Raw genomic sequence first — 26,059 nt, 5'->3', positions numbered from 1 at the left:
AGGTATAACATGTTTTTGTGATTTGTTTTTAGATGATAACGTTATGTCCTTTGAACAGTTATCTAATAAATATAATTTACCTAAAACTCATTTTTTTAGATATTTGCAAGTTAGAGATTTTTTGTATAATGAGTTACAGTCTTTTCCGAAACTAGGTCCATTGGATATTACGGAAAGAATTTTGGCTCTGAATCCTTCTCAAAAGAGTTTAGTAGCTGTCATTTATAATATGATTATGAATATACAGCCAGATGTATCAGAAAAAAATAAGAAGGAATGGGAAGAAGAACTTTATTGTCTTATATCCACTGAGCAATGGGAGAAAATGTTACTATTAGTCAATTCGTCCTCTATTTGTGCTAAACACGCTCTAATACAATTTAAGGTTGTACATAGAGCTCATCTGTCTAAGGATAAACTTGCTCGATTTTATTCTTATGTTAATTCAACCTGTGACAGATGCCATTTTGATGTTGCCTCATTAACCCATATGTTTTGGTCTTGCCCTTGTTTACAAAATTACTGGGAAGATATTTTTAGTATTATTTCAAGAGTTTTAAATATTAATATCCAACCACATCCTTTTACTGCAATATTTGGCTTACCAATGGTGGATAATAGTTGTCTATCCTCTTCATCCTGACGAATGATTGCATTTGTTACACTAATGGCTAGAAGATCTATTCTTTTGAATTGGAAAGAAATTAATCCTCCAACTATATTTCAGTGGTTTTCCCAAACCATTTCTTGTTTGAGCTTAGAAAAAATTAGAAGTATTGTTTTTGACCCTTCAGTTAAATTTGAAGAAACTTGGAGACCATTTATTCAACATTTTCATATGAGTTGAATTGTTTTTTCCTAAACCTTACTTATATTATCCTTAATTGTTTGGATGGAGGTTCGGAGTTATTGGCACTACTGTATATGTACTTAACATTATTTAATGGCCCATGTTGGTTAGTGGTTTTTTTTCTCTTTTTTTTCTCTCTGGGGTCTTTTCTTTTTTTTTCTTTTTATTTCTTTGTTCATCAATGTTATGACTTTGGGAGGTTATCTATTTTATTATTATATAAATGTCTATTTAAACTATTAATTATGTACTCTCAAACACTTTGTATTCATGTTTTATTTATGTTTGTTTAAAATTAATAAAAAGATTTAAAAAGAAAGAAAGAAGGCATGAGAGAGGAGCCTGCCTAGGTGGATTGGAGGAGATATTGGCAGGGATGATGACAGAGCAGATTTGGCTCAAGTTTCTGGGAATAGTTCACAAGGTGTAGGATAGATATTCTTCACAGAGGAAGAAGTTCTCAAATGGCTGGGGTAGGGAACTGTGGCTGACAAGGGAAGTTAAGAACTGCATAAAAGCCAAGGAAAGGGTATATGAAGTAGCAAGAGTGAGTGGGAAGTTGGATGATTAGGAAGCTTTTAAAATCCAACCAAAGGCAACTAAAAAAAAGCTATAAGAAGGAAAAAGATGAAATACAGGTATAAGGACAAACTAACCAATGATATAAAGCAGGATACTAAAGATTTTTTTCAGTTATATAAAGAGTAAAAGGGAACCGAATGATACTGATTAGGTAGTAATAGGGGTCAAAGAAATGACAGATGAACTTAATGGGTACTTTGCATCTGTCTTCCCTGTAATAGATACTAACAATGTGTAGAGGTCTGTGAGTGTCAGGGAGTAAGAGTGAGTGCCATTGCTATTACAAAGGAAAAACTGCTAGGCAAACTGAAGTGTCTTAAGGTGGACAGGTCTCCTGGGCCAGGTGGACTGAGAGAGGTTGCTGAAGAGGTAATGGATGGTTATGACCTTTCAAGAACCACTTTGTTTTGGGATTGTCCTGGAGGACTTGAAGATTGCAAATGTTGCTCCACTCTTTAAGAAGGGGAAAAGGCAAAAGAAAGGAAAATATAGGCCAGTTAGCTTAACTTCAGTGGTTGAGAAAACATTTGAGTCTTATTATTAAGGCTGAGGTTTTGGGGTACTTGGAGGCTAATGATAAAATAGTCAAAATCAGCATGGTTTCTGTAAAGAGAAATCTCACCTGACAAATCTGTTAGAGTTCTTCAAGGAAGTAACAAGCAGGATGGACAAAAGAGAGGCAGTGGATGTCATTTTCAGAAAGCATTTGATAAGGTGGCACACATGAGGCTACTTAACAAGATAAAATCCTATGGTACTCCAGGAAAGATACTGGCATGGATAGAGGAACAGCTGACAGGCAAGAAGCAGTGCGTGGGAATAAAGGGGGCCTTTTCTTTTTGACTGACAGTGACTAGTGGTGTGCCTCAGGGGTCAGTATTGAGACCACGACTTTTCACATTGTTTGTCAATGATTTAGATAATGGCTTTGTGGCAAAGCTTGTGGATAATATGAAGATAGGTGGAGGGTAAGTAGTGCTGAGGAAGCAATGTGATTGCAGCAGGACTTAGTGACAAAGTGGAAGAGTGGGAAAAGAAGTGGCAGATGGAATATAGTATTGAGAAATGTGTGATAATGCATTTTGGTAAATAGAACAATAGTACAGATTATTATCTAAATAGGGAGAAGATTCAAACATCAGAGGTGCAGAGGGACTTGGGAATCCTCATGCAAGATTCCCAGCAGATTAATTTACAGGTTGAAATATGGTAAGAAAGCAAATGCAATGCTGGCATTTATTTCAAGGGGAATAGAATATAAAAGGAAGGGGATAATGCTGAGGCTTTATAAGACACTAGTCAGGCTGCACTTGGAGTATTGTCAACAGTTTTGGGTTCCATGTCTCAGAAAGGATGTGTTGTCATTGGAGAGAGTACAGAGGAGGTTCACGCGGATAATTCTGGCAATGAAGGGGTTAACACGTGAGGAACATTTGACAGTTTTGGAATTTAGAAGAACGCGTGGGGATCTACCTACTGAATGATGAAAGGACTAGGTAAAGTGGATGTGGAGATGATGTTTCCTATGGAGGGGTTATCCAGAACTAGGGGGCACCAACTCAAAATTGAGGGCGACCTTTTGGAACAGAGGTAAGGAGGATTTTTTTTCGCCAGAGAGTAGCAAATCTGTGGATGCCCTGCCACAGACTGCAGTGGAGGCCAAGTCCATAATTATATTTAAGGCGCAAGTTGATCGTTTCCTAATCGGTCAGGACGCCAAAGGATATGTCGAGAAGACAGGTGTATGAGGTTGAGTGGGATTTGGGATCAGTCATGATGGAATGGCAGAGCAGACTTGATGGGATGAATGGCCTAATTCTACTTACATGTCTTCTGGTGAGCTGAATGACCTGTATTGTGCTGTAATGTTCTATGCTCTATAAACAATAGGAGTAGCCCAGTTGGCCCCTCAAGTCTACTTTGCCTTTCAGCAAAAATCTGACATAAATACCACTTCCTGATTTTCCCCAACCTCTTGACTATTTTGAAATTAAAGGAACTGTAAGTCTTTGCCTTAATATGTTCAGGGACTCCACCTCTACAGGTGTCTACAGTAGTGAATACTACAGAATTACAAACCTCTGAGGAATGAAATTCCCCCTTTATCTTAAATGAGCAATCCTGTATTCTGAAAGCGTGTGCCCTAGCTATAGACACCTCCCTCAGAACATTAGAAAGTTTTTGACAAGAATTTGGCCCAACAAACCTTGCCAAATTCCTATTCATGTAGTCTGCTGAAATCGAGTTTAGATTTGAAAGTCTCTAAGGTACAACTCTCAACTACACAACTAGGTAGTTTGTTCCTCGTGTCCACAACTTGCTCTTTAAAGAAAAGCTTCCTGATGCTAGACTGAAATCTCCCTTTAACCAGTCTCCACTGATGGCCCTGTGACCTCGTTGATAGATTAATTTTGAAGTAGCAGCTGGCATCCACCTTACTTGTGCCGTTCATGATTTTGAGCACTTCTATCATGTCTTCATTCATACACCCAGCAATCACAATCTGTCACTCCCCTCAGAATCCTGTATGTTTCAAAAACATTACCTCTCAACCTCTCTTCATCCATCAACCCCTTCATGCAAGGAATCATCCAGTATATCTCTACACATCTCCACTACTCACTTCACATGAACAAGGAATTTCATTGCACTGTGGTGTTTATGGCACAATACTAAACTGGATCTATCCTTCTGTAAATAGTGAAACCAAAGTTCAGGTAGTCTGTAACATTGCATCACAACTTTCCTATTTGTATACTCCATACCTTTTCAATAAAGACCAAAATTCCATTAACATTTTTAGCTGTTTTCTCTATCTTGCACAAGCCTTCAATTTAATGCATGAAGAACCCGAGATCCCTTTGCATTAGAGTTGGAAGAAATTAGCTTTACTCTTTTCTCCCATTTTTCTTTAGTTATCCTCCCCATTTTCCAAAAGTAGAGGCTCAACAGTAACATAGCATCCTTAAAGTAACAAAATGTTTAGTGGGATATACTTGAATGAGCTTCATTTTCCCTTGTGACTCTACATTACAAGCTGTTCCTCACCTGTACCTAGCAGCTTAACACACTCTAATGTTCTCTGTGCAATTGAGACCTTCAGAAAGACATAGTAGCAAAAAAGGAACTTTCACTGAACATTTCAATAAGTTTTTAGTGATACAGGGAGCTCAGATAGTTACTAAAGACCATTCTTCAAGAGGTGTTTGTATGGAGGTAGGTTTGTTACTTTGCATTTGTGATGTTAACATGTTGTTGGGATCTTCATTTCAGAGAGCAACATCTCCCAGTTATATAGAAGAACAGAAACAACTGAAAGAAAAGTAAGTATGTGAGAGATTTGTGTTTGGGATGAACACTGCTGAAATACACTCAAATTTTGATAGTCAATTGACCTAATTTCCGATTCAGCTCAAGCTAATCCTTTTTTCACTTCATTACATCCACCAAACTCTTAATTCTTAATTTCATTGAATTCATTTCATTTTCTTGGTTTTCAGGAAATATATTCTGTAAGATTGGTCAAATCATCTTTAGGAATCAACATTGACTGACCCGGACTAACTTCTGTTTCTCATTATAGAGCCAAGGTCATTAACCAATGAAGATTTCACTTCACTCTTTAAGAAGGGAGGAAGGCAGCAGAAAGGAAATTATAGACCAGTCAGCTTGACCTCAGTGGTTGGGAAGATGTTGGAGTCAATTGTTAAGGATTAGGTGATGGAGTACTTGGTGACACAGGACAAGATAGTGCAAAGTCAGCATGGTTTCTTTCAGGGAAAATCCTGCCTGATGAACCCTTTGGAATTCTTTGAGGAAATTGCAAGTAGGAAGTCCAGAAAGCCTTTGACAAGGTGCCATACATGATGCTGCTTACCAAGTTAAGAGCCTATGGTATTACAAGAAAGTTACTAACATGGTTAGAAAATTGGCTGATTGGTAGGAGGCAGCGAGTGGGAATAAAAGAATCCTTTTCTAGTTGGCTGCCAGTGACTAGTGGTGTTCCATAGGGGTCAGAGTTCGGATCACTTCTTTTTATGGTGTATATAAATGAATTAGATGATAGAATAGATGGCTTTGTTGCCAGGTTTCCAGATGATGCAAAGATTGGTGGAAGGGCAGGTAGTGTTGAGGAAACAGGTAGGATGCAGAAGGACTTAGACAGACTAGGAGAAGGGGCAAGAAAGTGATAAATGAAATATAATGTTGGAAAATGTATGGTCGTGCACTTTGGTAGTAGAAATAAATGTGCAGACTATATTCTAAGCGGGGAGAAAATCCAAAAACCTGAGATGCGAAGGGTCTTGGGAGTCCTTGTGCAGAATACCCTAAAGGTTAACTTACAGGTTGAGTCAGTGGTGGGGAAGGCAAATGCCACGTTAGCATTCTAGAGGTCTAGAATACAAGAGCAAGAATGTGATGCTGAGGCTCTATAAGGCACTGGTGAGGCCTTAACTTGAGTATTGTGAATTGTTTTGGGTCCCTCATCTTAGAAAGATGTGCTAGCATTGGAGAGGGTCCAGAGAATGTTCACAAGGCTGATTCCAGGAACGAAAGGGTTACCATACGAGGAATGTTTGATGGCTCTGGATGTACTTGCTGGAATTCAGAAGGATGAGGGGATAACTCATTGAAACCTTTAAAATATTGAAATACCTAGACAGAGTAGATGTGGAAAGGATGTTTCCCATGGTGGGAGAGTCTAGGACAAGAGGTCACAGCCTTAGGATAGAGGGGCACCCTTTCGAAACAGAGATGTGGAGAAATTTCTTTAGCCAAAGGGTGGTGAATTTGGGGAATTTGTTGCCACATGCAGCTGTGGAGGGCAGGTTGCTGGGTGTATCTAAGGCAGAGATTGATTGGACGTGGCATGAAAGGTTATGGGGAGACAGCTGGGAACTGGGGTTGAAGAGGAGAAGAAAAAAGGATCAGTCGTCATTGAATGGCGGAGCAGGCTTGATGGGCCATGTGGCCTCATTCTGCTCCTGTGTCTTATGGTCTTAAGATCTAAGATTTCACTTCCTCATAATTTCTCATATTGTTCATCTACCACCCTCTTCTGATTAATTTTTTTTGTGTAATAATTGCCAAGTACTAAACTGAGCTCTGGGTCAGAGTAAGTAGCCATGGGTGCCCTCCAGAGTTTGCCAAAAGACATATGTGCAGAATTAGATCATTTGACCCATTAGAACTGCATCACCATCTGATGATGGCTAATTTATTTTCCCCTTCAACTCCATTCTTCTGTCATCTCTTTGTCACTTTTGACATCTTTTCAAATTAAGACAACCCCTGCTTTAAATATACCCAATGACTTGGCCAACACAGCTGTCTGACAATGAATTCCATAGATTCATCACCCTCTGGCTAAAAAAAAATCCCTCCTCAGTTCTGTTCTAAAGGAACATCACTCGTGCTGGTGATACTACTGTGTGTGTGTGACTGGCTGGAGCAACACCCTGAGGTGTCCTTTGTCAGCTAAATGTCAGACTGCACTGTTTCCTTCCTAACTATGTTACCAATAATGATCTTTTGGATATTCTAAGAAAGCATTAGGTGCAAATATGTGCAGCATGAAATGCCACAAGCTATGCAAATGTATTGACAGCTGTTAAATTAGTGTTTTAAAACAAAATAAAAGACTGCAAAATGGTGAAGGAACTTAAAGTCAGTCATCTTCTATGGAGGGGACTAAGTAGTCAACATTTTGAGCTGGGACCTTTCATCAAGACAGGAAAAGAAGGGGGTAGAAGCTAGAATAAGAAAATGGAGGAGGAGTATAAGATGGCAGGTGCTAGATGAGACCAGCTGAGGGGGAAGTGGATGAAGTAAGATGCTAGGAGGGGATAAGTGGAAGAGAGAAAGGGTTGAAGAAGATGGAAAAGGTGATGACTGGACTACGGAAGAAAAGGGAGGAGGAGGGAAAAATGGAGGGAGGTGATGGATAGGGGAGGAAAAGAGAAGGGGTGAGAGGAAAGCCAGAATGAAAAAGGAGAGAAGGGGGAGAGGCGAAGTTGGAGAAATTGATGTTCGTGGTATCAGGTTGGAGGCTTTACAATTGGAATATGAGGTGTGGCTCTTCCAAGCAACACACACAAAATGCTGGTGGAATGCAGCAGGCCAGGCAGCATGTATAGGGAGAAGTACTGTCGACGTTTCGGGCTGAGACCCTTTTTCCTGACGAAGGGTCTCGGCCCGAAATGTCGACAGCGCTTCTCCCTATAGATGCTGCCTGGCCTGCTGCATTCCACCAGCATTTTGTATGTGTTGCTTGAATTTCCAGCATCTGCAGATTTCTTCGTGTGTGGCTTTTCCAACCTGAGTTTGGCTTTATTGTGGCAGTAGAGGAGGTCATGGACGGACATGTCAGAATGGGAATTGGGAGTGGAATTGAAGTGAGTATTCATCAAGAGGTCCTGCCTTTTGTGGCAGACAGAGCGAAAGTGCCTGACTATTTTTGTTCGCTTTAGCTATTCTGAATCTGGTTGCAATGATCAAGTTCAGAGGAGAATGATTGTGTCATGATCAACTACAGAAGTTTGACAGATTTGAAACTGGGCAGTGTCCTTTACAACATTTCTTATCACTCTAACATCTCTGGTTTTCCCACCTTGTGCCCTCTTATATAAACGCTAAATGCCAAGAGTTTGATGTTAAAGTATGAAGTGCCTTTGACAGAAACAGTTTAGCCCATTTTGCTGGCTGTTCCGAAGTCATAGTTGTTCCACCTGGTTAAGATCCTTCCTTGGTTAGGAGACAATGAGCTTGTGTAGGTATCAGACTGGGGATGGAGTGAAAAGAGAGATAACTCATAATATATTGTATCTTTTATTCTAGCTTCTTCTCTCTTCTTTTCCAGTCCTGATGATGGGTCTCAGCCCAAAATGTTGACTGTTTATTCCCCTCCATAAATGCTGAGTCTTCCCTGCATGTTGTATATGTCACTCTGAGATAATCCATTCTGCTATTCTGTTGCCCCAAGATTGAACATTGCTATGTTTATTGCTCTTTCTTTGCTGTTATTGTGTATATTTTCTGTAGCTTCCGTAAGTTTGTTGAAGACAGTGACAATGACAGCGGGAATGAGGACAGTGGCTCTGGTTTTCTGAAACTGCGGGTGAAGTCTGAAGAGGAGAAGGTAGTTGACATCACTTACTCTTTATGTTTAGTTTCAGTTCGGCATTCTTGCACGGGACTATGATCATTCTTGGTTTGGTGCCAGCCACTGCCCTTATTACAGGCTGAAATGTTTTATTGCACGTAGCAGTTTTATGAACCTACGGAAATCAGCTTTGTCTGCAGTATTAGGTTCATTTGGAATTTGTCATGTTGAGTTCCATATGAACTATTGACTTTGGAACCTGGGAAAATAATAAAATGAGGAAATAAACATTCTTTTCCTTCACGAAATTAAACCGTAACTGTCAATATAAATTTATGTCCCCTCATATTGCTAATACAAGGGGGCATGATTTCAAGTTGATTGGAGGAAAGTACAATATGTCAGAGTTAGTTTATTTTTACACAGAAGGTGGTGGGTGTTTCGAGCACCTGCCAGGGGTGGTGGTGGGCATATACATTAGGGACATTTAAGAAACTTCTTGATTAACATGGATAACAGAAAAATGGAGGCCTATGTCAGAGGGAAGGGTTAGACTGGTCTTTGAGGAGGTTATAAGGTTGGCACAACATTGTGGGCTGAAGGGCCTGTACTGTTCTACGGTATGTTCTATGTAATATTTATTATTGTAGGTTATTTTATAACACTGCTTTCTCAGCTAAAGTTAAGGAGCACTCAATTTAAAATTTATGAATTGTGGCTACATTTGTCTCAACTGAAAAAGAAAGCCAGACTAGGAGAGTAAGGGAGATAATGAGTATTGGTTTGGTTTAGATCCCACCAGGGCAGGAGGTGTTGCTTCAGATGCCCTGAGTAACCAACATCTTGATTTCCTTTTTATTTTCTTGTTGTGCAATTATTCACTTCTGCCCATGGCAGGGCAGTGGATATGGCTATACAGAGTCTATATTTAAACCACTATTGAAAATGGTAATTCATGTGTTGCATCTTCAAAGGAAAAAGAAGAAGAGTCTTATATCAGCTGGCTGAAAGGACAACAGGTTTTGGAAGCAAAGGAACAGCTGAAAGACATGGTGAGTACTTTCAATTTGTTTTCCTTTACATTGTAGACATGAGATCTGCTTGATATCTATGAAGGTTTCAAAGGTACAATTTAATGTCAGAGAAATGTATACAATATACATCCTGAAATGCTTTTTCTTCGCAACCATCCAGGAAAACGGAGGAGTGCCCCAAAGAATGTTAGAACCCCAAAGTCCCCCTCCCCCCAGCTCCCCCCCCCCCACATAAGCGGCAGCAAGCTACAATCCCCCCCCTTCCCCCCCCACTGGCAAAAAAAAGTGCACCCGCTACCGAGCACTCAAGCGTGAGCAAAGCAACAGCAAAGACACGGATTTGCAGATACCCCAAAAACTGTGTTTCACCCTGTGTTCAACATACCACAGGTTCTCTCTCTCCCTAATAAAGGAGAAAGAGATTTCTCCATTTTTCCCAGTGAACAAACAACTCGCTGGTTTATAATGTTAAAAGACTGCCAAATATAATTGATTTATGCTACATTTAAAAATAATGCTACATTAAAATAACAGTCCGCATTACTTAATATCTGCGATAGAAGTAATCTTAAACTGGGGTTAAAGTTGTATAGCACAGAAATGGGCCATACAGCCCACCATGTTCAAGCTAAATCTCTTCCCCCATCTACGCTAGTCCATTTGCATGCATTAGTTTCATATACTTCAGAACTGCTCAAAATATTCCAAGTACAGTCTAATCAGTATTTTGTAAAATTGCAACATAACATCCATCTCTTTACTTTTCTTTACCATGATCTATGAAGGCAAGACTAAAGCTTTTGAAAATAGTTTTAAGGAACACCTTAAAGACCATAAGATATAGGAGCAGAAGTAGGCTATTCGGCCCATTGAGTCTGCTCCGCCATTCAAACATGGCTGATCCAATTCTTCCAGTCATCCCAACTCCCTTGCCTTCTCCCCATAACCTTTGATGTTTTGGCTGATCAAGAACCTATCTATCTCTGCCTTAAATGCGCCCAATGCCTTGGCCTCCGCAGCTGCTCGTGGCAACAAATTCCACAGATTTACCACCTTCTGACTAAAGTAATTTCTCTGCATCTCTGTTCTAAATGGACGTCCAATTCTGAAGTTATACCCTCTTTCCTACCATGGGAAATAACTTTGCCATATCTAAAGGGGGAAAGAAATTTGGGAAGGCTTGTGGAGGAAATGCTAAAGGTAGGAAGACTGCAGCTTAACGTGGTGACAGGACGTGCAAAGGTTGAAATTTATTTCTTTATTAAATAAACCCATTTGATGAAGTTTCAGGGACACTTCAAATGGTCTTGACATTTGTTCTGTGGTTGTCAAAGAACAGCTCCTGATTGGCTAATTTCTGCTGCAAATGATGGAAATGGTCGGCAAATTAATCCACCTTGGAAGCCACTACCATAATGAATAAACTCTTAGAACATAGAACATAGAATAGTACAGCACATTACAGGCCCTTCAGCCCACAATGTTGTGCTGACCCTCAAACCCTGCCTCACATATAAACCCCCACCTTAAATTCCTCCATGTACCTATCTAGTAGTCTCTTAAACTTCACTAGTGTGTCTGCCTCCACCACTGACTCAGGCAGTGCATTCCATGCACCAACCACTCTCTGAGTGAAAAACCTTCCTCTAATATCCCCCTTGAACTTCCCTCCCCTTACCTTAAAGCCATGACCTCTTGTACTGAGCAGTGATGCCCTGGGGAAGAGGCACTGGCTGTCCACTCTGTCTATTCCTCTTAAATATCTTGTACACCTCTATCATGTCTCCTCTCATCCTCCTTCTCTCCAAAGAGTAAAGCCCTAGCTCCCTTAACCTCTGATCATAATCCATACTCTCCAAACCAGGCAGCATCCTGGTAAATCTCCTCTGTACCCTTTCCAGTGCTTCCACATCCTTCCTATAGTGAGGCGACCAGAACTGGACACAGTACTCCCAAGTGTGGCCTAACCTGTGAGGCAACTTTCAGGGATCTGTGGACATGTACCCCATATCCCTCTGCTCCTCCACACTACCAAGTAGCCTGCCATTTACTTTGTACTCTGCCTTGGAGTTTGTCCTTGCAAAGTGTACCACCTCACAGTTCTCCGGGTTGAACTCCCATCTGCCACTGCTCAGCCCACTTCTGCTTCCTATCAATGTCTCTCTGATATCTTTGACAATCCTCTACACTATCTATAATGCCAACCTTTGTGTTGTCTGCAAACTTGCCAACCCCCCCTTTCTACCCTTACATCCAGGTCGTTCATAAAAATCTCAAAAAGTATAGAGGTCCCAGAACAGATCCTTGTGGGTCACCACTAGTCACAACTCTCCAATCTGAATGTACTCCCTCCACCACAACCCTCTGCCTTGTGCAGGCAAGCCAATTCTGAATCCACCTGGCCAAACTTCCCTGGATCCCATGCCTTCTGACTTTCTGAATAAGCCTACGATGTGGAACCTTGTCAAGTGCCTTACTAAAATCCACGTAGATTACATCCACTGCACTACCCTCAACTATATGCCTGGTCACCTCCTCAAAGAACTCTATCAGGCTTGTTAGGCACGATCTGCCCTTAACCATATAACCATCACAGCACGGAAACAGGCCATCTTGGCCGTCCTAGTCCGTGCCGAACTCTTAATCTCACCTAGTCCCACCTACCCGCACTCAGCCCATAACCCTCCACTCCTTTCCTGTCCATATACCTATCCAACTTTACCTTAAATGACACAACTGAACTGGCCTCTCCTACTTCTACAGGAAGCTCATTCCACACAGCTATCACTCTCTAAAGAAATACCCCCTCGTGTTTCCCTTAAACTTTTGCCCCCTAACTCTCAAATCATGTCCTCTCGTTTGAATCTCTCCTACTCTCAGTGGAAACAGCCTATTCACGTCAACTCTATCTATCCCTCTCAAAATTTTAAATACCTCGATCAAATCCCCCCTCAACCTTCTACGCTCCAATGAATAGAGACCTAACTTGTTCAACCTTTCTCAGTAAGTTAAGTGCTGAAACCCAGGTAACATCCTAATAAATCGTCTCTGCACTCTCTCTAATTTATTGATATCTTTCCTATAATTCGGTGATCAGAACTGTACACAATATTCCAAATTTGGCCTTACCAATGCCTTGTACAATTTCAAAAAGCCTTCACAAAGCCATGCTGACTGTCCCTGATCAGACCATGATTCTCTAAATGCCCATAGATCATATCTCTAAGAATCTTTTCCAACAGCTTTCCCACCACAGACGTAAGGCTCACTGGTCTATAATTACCCGGACTATCCCTACTACCTTTTTTGAACAAGGGGACAACATTCGCCTCCCACCAATCCTCTGGTACCATTCCTGTGGACACCGAGGACATAAAGATCCTAGCCAGAGGCTCAGCAATCTCTTCCCTTGCCTCGTGGAGCAGCCTGGGGAATATTCCGTCAGGCCCTGGGGATCTGTCCTAATGTAGTTTAACAACTCCAACACCTCCTCTCCCTTAATATCAACATGCTCCAGAACATCAACCTCACTCATATTGTCCTCACTGTCATCAAGTTCCCTCTCATTGGTGAATACTGAAGAGAAGTATTCATTGAGGGCCTTGCTCACTTCCACAGCCTCCAGGCACATCTTCCCACTTTTATCTCGAATCGGTCCTACCTTTACTCCTGTCATCCTTTTGTTCTTCACATAATTGAAGAATGCCTTGGGGTTTTCCTTTACCCTACTTGCCAAGGCCTTCTCATTGCCCCCTTCTTGCTCTTTTCAGCCCCTTCTTAAGCTCCTTTCTTGCTACCTTATATTCCTCAATAGACCCATCTGATCCTTGCTTCCTAAACCTCATGTATGCTGCCTTCTTCCACCTGACTAGATTTTCCACTTCTCTTCTCACTCACGGTTCCTTCATCCTACCATTCTTTATCTTCCTCACCAGGACAAATTTATCCCTAACATCCTGCAGAAAATCCTTAAACATTGACCACATGTCCATAGTACATTTCGCTGCGAAAACATCATCCCAATTCACACCCACAAGTTCCAGCCTTATAGCCTTGTAATTTGCCCTTCCCCAATTAAAAATTTTCCTGTCCTCTCTGATTCTACCCTTTTTCATGATAATGCTAAAGGCTAGGGAGCGGTGATCACTGTCCTCCAGATGCTCACCCACTGACAGATCTGTGACCTGACTCGGTTCGTTACCTAATACTAGATCTAGTATGGCATTTCCCCTAGTCGGCCTGTCAGCGTACTGTGACAGGAATCCATCCTGGACACACTTAACAAACTCTGCACCATCTAAACCCTTGGAACTAAACAAGTGCCAATTAATATTAGGGAAGTTAAAGTCACCCATGATAACAACCCTGTTATTTTGGCACTTTTCCAAAATCTGCTTCCTAATCTTCTCCTCGGTATCTCTGCTGCTACCAGAGATCTACTCTTCTCGGGCTTCCAGCCATGTACAGATATCGATTACAGTTCCCCACCCTCCCCCAATCTGAAGGTAGAGCGTTCCTATGAAACAGTTTGTAAACTGAAATGTCGTAAAGCGAAGAAGCAATTACCATTAATTTAAATGGGAAAAATTTTTGAGCTTTCCCAGACCCAAAATGATAACCTACCAAATCAAGCCAAATAACACATAAAACCTAAAATAACACTAACATATAGTAAAAGCAGGAATGATATGATAAATATATACCCCATATAAAGTAGAAATGTTGTATGTACGGTGTAGTTTCACTTATCAAAATCAGGAAGACAGCAAGCCAAAATTGATTTGGAGAAAAAAAATTGGCATGTACACACATGCACAAACAACTGCCCGCACAAAGTTTCACGGTCATTGTAGCCTTTCTTGGGGTAAACACATGTATAAAGCGGGTGTCTTTTTTTTCGTAAAAGCGAAAATCCTCTTTGGTTTACGAAAACAGGTACTAATGTAGGTCTTTGATGACAGCGAGTTGTCATAAAGCGAGCGTTCGAAAAACGGGGGACACCTGTATAACTGACGTTTTGATGACAAACTCTGCCATCTTCATTAGGGATGATGCCTGACCATGTCTTGTCTGGTGGTATTTATACCCCCATAGTCTGTCCCTCCTGATTGGTTAATCATCATCTAACCAGGTTTGTGCTCTCCCACCTTCTTTACAATCGAATTCCAGATGAACTCTTCTCAGGCTAGATCCTTTTACTGCTACAATAACTTTGTTTCTCATTTCTAAAATAAACTTTATTTATAATTTTAAAAGTATACAAGGAATAAACAGTGCAAAGCTCTTTACGTTTGGAGTGTCATGTTGTCAATATATTCATGGTGTTTGCACATCTTTTTTTCTCTGTGCATATATATATAGCGCCTTTGTTGCTCATGTGGTCTTTTAGAGTGATGCACACATCTGATGTTTGAGGGGCTTCCCCACCACACTTGACCCCTAGACTGTGGTCCTACCCACAGAGCCTTAGCATGATCTGTACTGGGCTTCTTTGTATCCCTCAGTACATACTCCTGCAGCTTGAAATGTGCCAGAAGGCAGCATTTCTTTGTGGACATCTTGCTGTGTTGGAAGCTCAACAAGTTTCGATCGGACCAAAGAGCATCTTTCACCAAAATGATGATCTTCCAGTAGCACTTGATGTATGTTTCTGTGTCCCTGTAAATCTGAGAGTCCTTAGTTACACAGATGCTAGGTGTGAACTGCAGGCTTGCACCTTACTAGCATAATAGCAGTATGTTCACAGCTGTTCATCACCAGAGGGGTATAGTTAAACACCCGGTGATCAGATCTGTAATTTCTTGTGCTTTGGAGCCTTTACATTGGCTAATTGTTAACACAGCCAGGTTTTGTGCATCCCTTGGCTTTAACCATTTGTCAAACTGGCTTTATTGATAGCTTATGTCAGCAATTTCTATTCATCCACAGGAGCAGAATCTGTAGTCTGTCCAGGGGGATTTTAATCAATTATCAGGACAAATCTTAATCCTCAAACCAAGTGCTATTGTAATTCTGGCTGAAAATAACCCACCCTCTTATTTCACTACTACGTTCCTGCTTTTAAAAATTAACTATTTGTATGAGCTTTCTTAAAGCTTCCTTGAAGGGTGTGTTTTAAAGTACTGCTGAAGCACCTAATTAAATTCTTAATACTACAACACAGATCATAGAATGGTACAACACAATACAGGCCCTTTGGCCCATGACTAAGTGCAAACACTCTGACCTACTCAAAGATCAATCTAATCTTCTCCCACAAAGTTGTCCAGTTTTCATTCATCCATGTGCCAAGAATCTGCAGCCCATTGCGTAACTGATAGGTCAGCCTCTATAGCATGTGCCAAGTTGAGTGATGTTTTTATTTCCTTGGTGTCTCTGTAAAGCTTCCTGTGGTGTTTTTCACAATTAAAACTGCCTTCTAAAATAACAAATTCCATAAACATCTTTTATGACCTATTTCCAGATTTTGAAAGTAAAATTTACCTACACTTGACAAAAAAAAAATCAGTGTTTTGTAAAATTGTGGGTCTGAGGTGTAAAACTGATCCACTTCTAGGACTGCTAGTATGAGAACAAGATATGAGTGGAAATTGTGCTCTGTTGTGTTATTGACCACAGCTACATGGCATCCATATTTTCTTTGGTGCCAGTAGTTATCACATTGGCTTGGTCTTTGGTAGCGTATCCTACTCTGCACAGTAATTGTGCAGAATCACAAAATTATCTTCTTGCATTACCAGTTTGTAAAGCACAAACTTGGATTCATGCCATCAGTTTCCTTCCCCTTCATTTATAGTATTGCTGAAATCAACCGAGCACTGCTGGGGTGTGTTAACCATTGGTAATAGTTCAATCACTGGAGGTGAGTATGATATTCTCCTAAGGAGTTATTCCTTTAATGGAGAATGCCTTTGAGTGACTTTGTTGAGGTGGCCGATGCACGGGCAGTCACCATGTGAAACTTGACATTGTGGTCAGGGTGCAGTTGGCTAGTTCTATTGGAAGCATTAATTTGGTCACATGCACAAGCTAGTTGGTTTTGAGACTTACACTGCTTTAACCCACAGAATATGTCTCCTGCCTTATGAGTGATGAAAAATTGCATTTAACTGGAATCTTTCCTGCAAAATAATGCTCTCTTCTTATTGGATGGTTCTTTATAGTGGACTTGTACATGCTGGAATTTAGAAGAATGAGAGGGAATCTCATTGAAACTTACCAAATATTGAAAGGCTTAGATAGAGCGGACATGGAGAGAATGTTTCCAGTAGGGGGAGAGTCTCAGACAAGAGGGCACAGCCTCAGAATCGAAGGATGTCCCTTTAGAACAGAGATGAGGAAGAATGACTTTAACCACACTGTGAATCTATGGAATTCATTACCACAGACTTGGAGGCCAAGTCATTAGGTATATTTATAGCTTAGTTTATTACATTCTTGGTTAGTAAGAGCATCAAAGGTTACAGGAATAAGGCTGGAGAATGGGGTTGAGGGGGAAAATAAATCACCTTAATCAAATGGTAGAGCAGGCTTGATGGAGCCTATAGCCTGATTGTGCTTCTCTGTCTTTTGGTCTAAGCTAACGAAAATGCTTTGCAAATTAGCAACTTGGAATTGTAATTTAGCATAATACTAGGCGTAGAGCAACACACACAAGATGGTGGAGGAACCTGGCAGGTTAGGCAGTATCTATAGAGGGAAATGAACAGTTGATATTCTAGGTTAAGACCCTTTATCGGGTCTTTGGTTCAGTGAATGACCAAAATGTTAATGTTGTAATAGAGAACTTCATTTGATGACTAGGGAGTCTCTTTCTGAGAGGGGTGTCTCACTTGAACTGTCTTTGCTTTCCAAAACAACGCAGTGGTGTTTGGGAGCACAGCATGTGGAAGTTTTCAGTGCGCTATTGAGCTGTTCCTGCACACTGTAGCACTGTACTTAGGCACTACTTGCCAAACCCAGAGGAAACAAACATAAGGCAATGTTTTGGATGTGTTACAGAAATACCTAAGGAATTACTGGAATGATCCTCAACTGGATGAAGGGGAGAAGTTTCTACGTGACTATATTCTAAATAAAAGATATCTTGATGAGGAAGAGGAGGAAGACAGGTAGGAACAGTTATATTTGGTAGCAGTGTTCTTCCGTTTGCAGACTGTAGTACAGACTTAGAACCTACTCTAAGATCAATCTAAACTACCAACACAGGCCTCCATTTTTCCAACATCCATGTGACTATCTAAAGGTTTCATTTGACTTTTCATTTACAAAGTATTTATTCTGAGATTTATGACCTGATCCCTTTGGGCCATGTTGTGTGTGACTGCAATTGAAATTTACAGCTGAGGCGTTTATCTATTTTAATGGCTTCCTTAAAATAGAGGTGAACTATGAACATGATTATCTGTCCTATATTGCACATTCCACTTCTCTTCAATTTCTAAAACTAGATACTGGCAGTGATGTCCTTGCACAAGGCTTATTTACAGGTGTGGTTAGAACTTAACATACAAGACTCGATAGACGTTGCCTGTGCGAATCCAATGGTCATACTTTTTGCAGCCCTTTGGTCCAAACTGACAAAGTTGGTCCAGACAAAGTTATCTGCAACCACTTCAGATAGTGGTTCCTGAGATCTGTCTCCTATTTTCCCCAAATCCCACTCCCCAGGCCACTCTGACCACTCTGATGTTCTTTTGGCTGTTTGCTACTATCAGACATCTTTTAGATAGATACTTTATTGATTCCAAAGAAAATTGCAGTGTCACAGTAGCATTACGAGTGTACAAATATTAGAAGAGAAGAGAAAGAATATAAAAAAAAGCTACCTCAAACAGTCTAATGGGGGGTGGGGGGCGGGGGGCATCACTTCCTTGGCTATGGTTTGGCTCATTATAGCTCCTAATGGCTATAATGAGCACTCTTTGGAGCAGCACTCATTATAAGAATGAGCACTCTTTGGAGCAGCACAGTTGTCTTAGTCTATTACTAACAGGGTTCATCTGTTCAGCCAAGGTGGCATGCAGAGGGTGAAAAACATCCAGAATTGCCAGGATTTTCTTTAGGGTCCTTTGTAATACCACAGCCTTCAGTGTGTCCAGCTGGACTCCTATAACAGAACCAGCCTTTCTAATCAGTTTATTGAGCCTGTTGGCATCACCCGTGTTGATGCCATTGCCCCAACGCACCACCTCATAGGAGATTGTACTGGCAACGAGACTGGTGAAACGTGAAGGAGATGCCTGCATACTCCAAAGGATCTCAGTCTCTTCAGGAAGTTGAGGTGACTCTGCCCCTTCTTGTACACAGCCTCTATGTTGGAGCTCCACTTTAAACATCAGGGTAGGATGCTACCTGCATTAGCAGGTCAGGAGGATGAGCACACTAATGTTGGACATCCTTGCTGCAAACCTCCTATTCCTGAAATTTAAATGCTCAGACAGTCTTTCTCAGGGTTGACTTGTAACCTGAATTACACCCTGGAAATTTGGCATTGTGCCTTAAAGGAAAAGCAAGGTCTTATATAAAAAAAGAAATCCAAATAGGATGCTGGAGGAACTCAGCAGATCAGGCAGCATTGTGGGAGAAAATGGACAGTTGGTGTTTCAGGGTTGAGGGCATTCATCAGGACTGAAAGCGGGCCTTGTGCCTTTTGCCCCTTCCTTCTGCCTATAACCCCTCACCTGGGTCTACCTGTAGCCTGCCAGCTCTTATTCCTCCTTTTACCATCACCTCCTGCTACTAGTGCTGTTCCTCTATCATTCAGTCCACATGAAGGGTCAAGGATAAACTTTATTTGCCATATATATTTACATGCATTAGGAATTTGCTGTGATGTATTGGTCAAGGAGTTATATAAAATTAGAGGTTAAAGTAAATATGGAATAAAATATGCATAAATACCAGCAGGTATTTACAATGTGATCAACATAACAAAAAGTGGTTTGAAGTGTTTAAGTGCAGTTACAAAGGCAGGGGGTGGGAGGATGGGGGGTGGGGAACGGCTAGCTAGAGCCGTTGGGCCACCTTGAGCCAAAACAGTATTTTGGAGGAAGAGCAGCCATGTGTTTCGGTATATATTGGTACCAATAACATAAAAAGGAAAAGCAAAGGGGTCCTGAACTGAGAATTTAGAGGTCTAAGCAGAAAACTGAGAAGCTGGAACTGCAGGGTAGTAATTGCTGGATTGCTGCCTGTGTCACACACTAGTGAGGTTAGAAACAGGATGATTTGGCAGATTAATGTGTGGCTGAGAAGTTGGTGCAGTGAGTAGTGCTGCATGTTCTTGGATTATTTGGATCTCTTCTGAGGGAGGTATGACCTATACAATAGTGACGGGATGCACCTGAACCTGAAGGGGACCAATATTCGCGTGGGCAGGTTTGTTAGAGCTGTTGAGGAGGGTTTAAACTAATTTGACAGGGAGGTGGGAAATGGAGTGAAGGGACTCGGGGTAAGAAGGATAGTGAAAAAGCCAAGATAGCATACAGTCAGACTGTCGGGAAGGGCAGGCAGGTGATAGGACAAAATCTGGGTAAGTATCAGTGCATTAGGGATGCAGAATCAAAAAAGTAGCAAATACAGTACTCAAAGTGTTATATCTCAAAGTACATCTCAAGATAGATGATCTTTTTGCACTATTAAGATAGTCAGGTATGATTTTGTGGCCATCACTGAATCATGGTTGAGGGATAGTTATTTTTTGGGAGCTGAATGTCCAAGGTTACATGTTGTATCAGAAGGATAGGCAGGTAGGCAGAGGAGGTGTCTGGCTCTGTTGGTAAAGAATGGCATCAAATAAGTAGAAAGCTGTGACATAAGATTGGAAAATGTAGAATCCATGTGGGTTGAGTTAAGAAATTGCAAGGGTAAAAGGACCTTAATGGCAGCTATATACAAGCCTCCCAGCAGTAGCTGGGATGTGGACCACAGATTACAAAAGAAAGTAGAAAAATGTGTCAAAGTGGCAATGTTATGATAGTGATGGGAGATTTTAACATGCAGTTGATTGGGGAAAATCAGGTTGGTAATGGATCTCAAGAGAGTGAGTTTGTTGAATGCCTGTGAGATGGCTTTTTAGAGCAATTTGTTATTGAGTCTCCTAGGGGATCAGCTGTACTGGATTGTGTGTAATGTAATGAATCGGAGGTGATTAAGGAGCTTAAGGTAAAAGTACCCTTAGGAGAGAGTAATCACAATATGATTGAGTTCAACTTCAAATTTGATAGAGAGAATGGAAAGTCTGATATAACAGTATTTCAGTGGAGTATGAAAGGGAATTAGCCAAAGTAAATTGGAAGGAGATGCTGGCAAGGAAGACTGCAGAGCAGAAATGGCGTGAGTTTCCTGGAAAAGTGAAGGTGCAGGATAGATGTATTGTGAAAATGAAGAAAAACTCAAATGGCAAAATAGTACAAGCATGGCTGACAAGGGAAGTTAAAACTAATATAAAAATTATTTTGAAGTTAGAGGACTGGGAAGTGTTTAAAAACATACAGAGAGCAACTTAAAGAATCATTTGGAGGGAAAGATGAAATATGAAAGCGAGCTAGCAAATAATATAATGTGGATAGTAAAAGCTTCTTCAAGTATGTAAAAAATAAGAGAGATGAGAGTGGATATAGGACTGCTAGAAAATGAGGCTGGAGTAATAATAACAGGGGCCAAGGAATTGTTGAATGTTGCTTTTTGTTGTGTGTCACTCCCTGAGTATCTTCGCTGTGGAAGACACTAGCAATGTGCCAGATGTTGAAGGGTATGAGGGAAGAAAGTAAGTGCAGTTACTACTACAAGGGAGAAGGTGCTCAAAGTTGTAAAACCTAAGGGTATACAGGTCATCTGAACTAAATGAACTGCACCCTAGTGTTCTGAAAGAGGAAGTGGTAAAGATTGTGGAGCATTAGTAATCTTTCAAAATCATTGGACTCTGGCATGGTCCCAGAGGACTGGAAAATTACAAATACCACCCAACTCTTTAAGAAAGGAGGAAGACGGCTGAAAGGAAATTACAGACCAGTTAGCCTGACCTCAGTGGTTGGGAAGTCAATTGTTAAGGATAAGGTTATGGAGTACTTGGTGACATAGGACGAGATAGGACAAAGTCAACGTGGTTTCCTTAAGGGAAAATCTTGCCTGACAAACTTGTTAAAATTCTTTGAGGAGATTACAATTTGGCCAGATAAAGGGGATGCAGTGGATATTGTATATTTGGACTTCCAGAAGGCCTTTGAGAAGGCATCACACGTGAGGCTGTTTACCAAATTAGGAGCCTGTGGTATTACAGCAAGGTTACTGGCATGATCAGAGCATTGGCTGATTGGTAGGAATTCACAAGAAGGAATAAAAGGATCCTTTTCTGGTTGGCTGCCAGTGACTAGTAGTGTTCCACAGGTATTGGTGTTGGGACCGCATCTTTTTCTGCTGTATATCAGCGATTAAGATGATGGAATAGATGGCTTTATTGTCACGATTGCAGATAATATGAAGATTGGTCAATGGGCAGATAGTGTTGAGGAAACAGGTCGGCTGCAGAAGGACTTGGAGAGATTAGGAAAATGGGCCAGAAAGTGGCAAATGAAAAAAGATGTTGGAAAATGCAAGATCATATACTTTTTGATAGAAGAACTAAATCTGCAGACTGTTTCTAAATGGGGAGAAAATCCAAACATTTGAGATGCAAAAGGACTTGAGAGTTAAATTGCAGGTTGAGTTGGTTGTGAGGAAGGCAAATGCAATGTTAGCATTCATTTCAAGAGTTCTAGAATACAAAAAACAGGGAATGAAAGGGTTATCCTATGAGGAATGTTTGATGGCTCTGGGTCTGCACTTGCTGGAATTTAGAAGGATGAGGGGGGATCCCATTGGAACCTTTTAAATGTTGGAAGGCTTAGCCAAGAGTAGATATGGAAAGGATGTTTCTCATGGTGGGGGAGTCTAGGACAATAGAGCACAGCCTCAGGATAGAGGGGCGTCCATTTAAAACAGAGAACCAAAGAAATTTAGCAAGAAGGTGGTGAATTTGTTGAATTTGTAACCACAGGGAGCTGCGGATGCCAGGTTGTTGGGTGTATTTAAGGCAGAGATTGAAAGGATCTTGATTAGACACAGCATCAAAGATTACGGGGGGGGGGGGGGGGAAGAGGCTGGGGAGTGGGGCTGAGAAGGGAAGAAAAGAAGGATCAGCCATGATTGAATGATGGAACAGACTAATGCTGCTCCTATGTCTTATGGTCTCACGTTGTGTGGCCAAACAAAAGGTCATAGTGCATTTCTTGAACTTGATACACCTTAAGTGCTTTACAGCCAATTAAATGTTTTATTGGAGTAGTTACAATTATATTGTAGGATATGGCAGTCAATTTGTTTACCATAAATTCCCAGAACTGAGACACATTACCGGATCAGTCATCAGTGATGTTGGTTGGAAAATAAATAATTAATCTGCTTATTGAGAAGTTATCTTCTGCCCTTCTTCCAAATAATACAGTGGGACTTATCTATTAAAACATTGTTTTTAAAAGTTGACATTGTCAATAGCTGATGCAACCAAAAATTGTTGGAAGATTATCTGTTTTGGGCTTGATATAACAAACTACTGACAGTTTCAGAGTACAGAATATAGAACAGCTCGGGAACCCAGGCTTTTCTGATGAAAACGCCAAATTGAATTAAATCTCTTCTGCCTACACATGATCCATAGCTCCCCATTCCCTATATATTCATATGCCTGTCTAAAAGCCTCTTAAGCATCACTGTTGTATCTGCTTCCACCATCTTGTAGCCCGTTCTAAGCTCTTAGCACTTTTTTTAAAGAAAAAACTTGCCCTTCACATTTCCTTTAAACTTCAGCCCACTTAACTTGAGTAGATATTTCATAGTATTAAACATTTCTATCTTGGGAAAGAGACTCTGACTGTCTACCTCATCTATGTCTCTATAATTTTGTGAATTTCTATCAGGTCTCTCAGCTTCAGACACTTGGAGGAAATAATCCAAGTTTGTCTGACATCTCCTCGTGGGTCATATCCTCTAATTCAGGCAGCGTTCTCGTGAACCTCTTCTGTACCTTTTTCCAAATACTCCACACCCTTCCTGTGATTGGGTGACCCTGCAGATAATATTCTAAGTGAGATCTAACCCAAGTTGAAAATTAAAAACACAAACACGAGGAAATCTGCAGATGCTGGAAATTCAAGCAACACACATAAAATGCTGGTGGAACTCAGCAGGCCAAGCAGCATCTATAGGAAGAAGGACAGTCGATGTTTCAGGCCAAAACCCTTCGTCAGGACTAACTGAAAGAAGAGATACAGGTAGTCCCCGAGTTATGAACGTCCGACTTACGGACAGCTCGTACTTACAAACCGAGGAAGGAGAACGTTGTCTGCCATTTTAAGTCAGATCATGATGCTATCCGCCATTTTAAGTTGGATTGCAATGCTGTCTGCCATTTTAAGTCGTTGCAGTTGACACTGCGTTGAGTGTTTAACTTTGTATTTTGCTTAAATTTTCTTAGTAAGATTCACCCTGACCCCCCCCCCACCTCCAGTTCTGGTCGGCTGGTGGCACAATGAGATCAGCGCGGGCTCGAGAACGGAGGTTTCCGAGTTTGTTCCAGTGACTCCCATACCATCCGTGCTGGGTTGATGTCGAGCTGGCAACTCGACCTTGTAAAAAAAAAACACTGCCACCTCCAGTTTAAATTACCACTCAGAATATTGTGGATGATCAAATACCCAAACCCAGCACAGTCCCCACTTGTCCCATTTAGCGTGTCTCAGTGCGGTGGTCCTTAAAACCCAGCGGATCTCGGGAGCTGGCAAAGCTCGGGACCCGCCGCCCACAGTGTTTCTGTTCACAGTTGAAAAGAAGTGGAAATAATGGTGTTTGGAAAGAGGTGAAACCCCATTGGTCATTGGAAAAGTGTTCGGCTACAGTCAGTCAACGATAGGAACAATTTTAAAGGATAACGGATAAAATGAAAATAATGGAGCACGTGAAAGGCCCTGCCCCGATGAAAGCTACAATTATTACTAAGCAACACAGTGGTTTAATTATTGGAATACATACGTTTCTTAAGTGTTTTGTATGCATAAAAAGGTAAAATATATACTATATTTTAAGACAAACGTTTGACTAACTGACGCTAAATAATACCGGATGTACTTGCTCTGACTTACATACAAATCCGACTTAAAGACGGACTCAGGAACGGAACTTGTATGTAACCCAGGGACTGCCTGTAGTAAGAGATTTGAAAGGGAGAAGGGGAGATCTGAAATGATAGGAGAAGACAGGAGGGGGGAAGATGAAGCTAAGAGCTAGAAGGTTGATTGGCAAAAGGGATACGGCGCTTCCTGTGCGGCCTTCTATATATTGGTGAGACCTGACGCAGACTGGGAGACCATTTCGCTGAACGCCTACGCTTTGTCCGCCAGAGAAAACAGGATCTCCCAGTGGCAGCACATTTTAATTCCACGCCCAATTCCCATTCTGGTATGTCTATCCATGACCTCCTCTACTGTCAAGACGAAGCCACACTCAGGTTGGAGGAACAACACCTAGGTAGCCTCCAACCTGATGGCATGAACATTGATTTCTCTAACTTCCGTTAATGCCCCCCTCCTTTCTTATCCCATCCCTTATTTATTTATTTATTCCCCTTTTTCTTCTTTTCTCTGTCTTTTTTCTCCCTCTGTCCCTCTCACAATCACTCTTTGCCTGCTCTCCATCTCCCTCTGGTGCTCCCCTCCCCCTTTCTTTCTCCCTAAGCCTCCCATCTCATGATCTGCTCCCTCTCCAGCTCTGTATCCCTTTTGCCAATCACCTTTCCAGCTCTTAGCTTATTCCTTCCCCCTCCTGTCTTCTCCTATCATTTTGGATCCCCCCCCCCCCCACTTTCAAATCTCTTACTATCTCTTCTTTCAGTTAGTCCTGATGAAGGATCTCGGCCCCAAACGTCGACTGTATTTCTATCTATAGATGCTGCCTGGCCTGCTGTATCCCACCAGCATTTTGTGTGTGTTGCTTGAAAATTAAAAATCAAGGTTAATAGATTCTTATCAACTGAGGTCGAATAACGGTTCACTGAGCTGAGTGGTCTCCTGTACAGTATTTGATTTTTTTCAAGACCTGCAGTTCAAAAGGATACCTGTGGTGAATTGTTGGATGTCAGGGTTGGGGCACTGACAGGTCAGCCATCTGGGTCAGTGGAAGCATGTAACAGTGTTGCATTGCAGAGTAACTGATGTTTGCTGCAGCTGCTTAGCTGTGAGCTGATAGGCTGCAGCAGTGTGCACTACAGTGACATTGCACCATATACAAACCTGTTTGTACTGGTAATAAATCAGATGTCTCTTCCAATGAAATGTATGTTGAGAAAAAAGTGGGAATTATGACATGTCTTTCATTTTTTTTATATTAAAAAAAGCTTACAAAATTATACTTTTTTCTCTTCTGCTCTGTTTAACCTAGGTCAAGGGGAGGGCCCAG

At 41.3% G+C, this 26,059-nt stretch overlaps 1 protein-coding gene across 2 annotated transcripts in view; it reads left to right on the top strand.

Annotated features, from left to right (window-relative positions):
• Nucleotides 1-26,059, top strand: part of kri1 (KRI1 homolog) — a 66,392-nt gene that overhangs the window by 20,081 nt on the left and 20,252 nt on the right. For both annotated transcript variants that reach the window (XM_059991848.1, XM_059991847.1), the window contains exons 6-9: nucleotides 4,706-4,755; nucleotides 8,474-8,570; nucleotides 9,509-9,586; nucleotides 17,570-17,679. In XM_059991848.1, coding sequence (XP_059847831.1) covers nucleotides 4,706-4,755; nucleotides 8,474-8,570; nucleotides 9,509-9,586; nucleotides 17,570-17,679 — 335 coding nt within the window. The remainder of the gene's footprint in view (nucleotides 1-4,705; nucleotides 4,756-8,473; nucleotides 8,571-9,508; nucleotides 9,587-17,569; nucleotides 17,680-26,059) is intronic.

The sequence above is a fragment of the Hypanus sabinus genome, chromosome 16 (genome assembly GCF_030144855.1).
Source record: "Hypanus sabinus isolate sHypSab1 chromosome 16, sHypSab1.hap1, whole genome shotgun sequence".
Taxonomy (NCBI): Eukaryota; Metazoa; Chordata; class Chondrichthyes; order Myliobatiformes; family Dasyatidae; genus Hypanus; species Hypanus sabinus.
The sequence above is the reverse complement of the archived record's forward strand: the minus strand, read 5'-3'. Positions and strand labels throughout refer to the sequence as shown.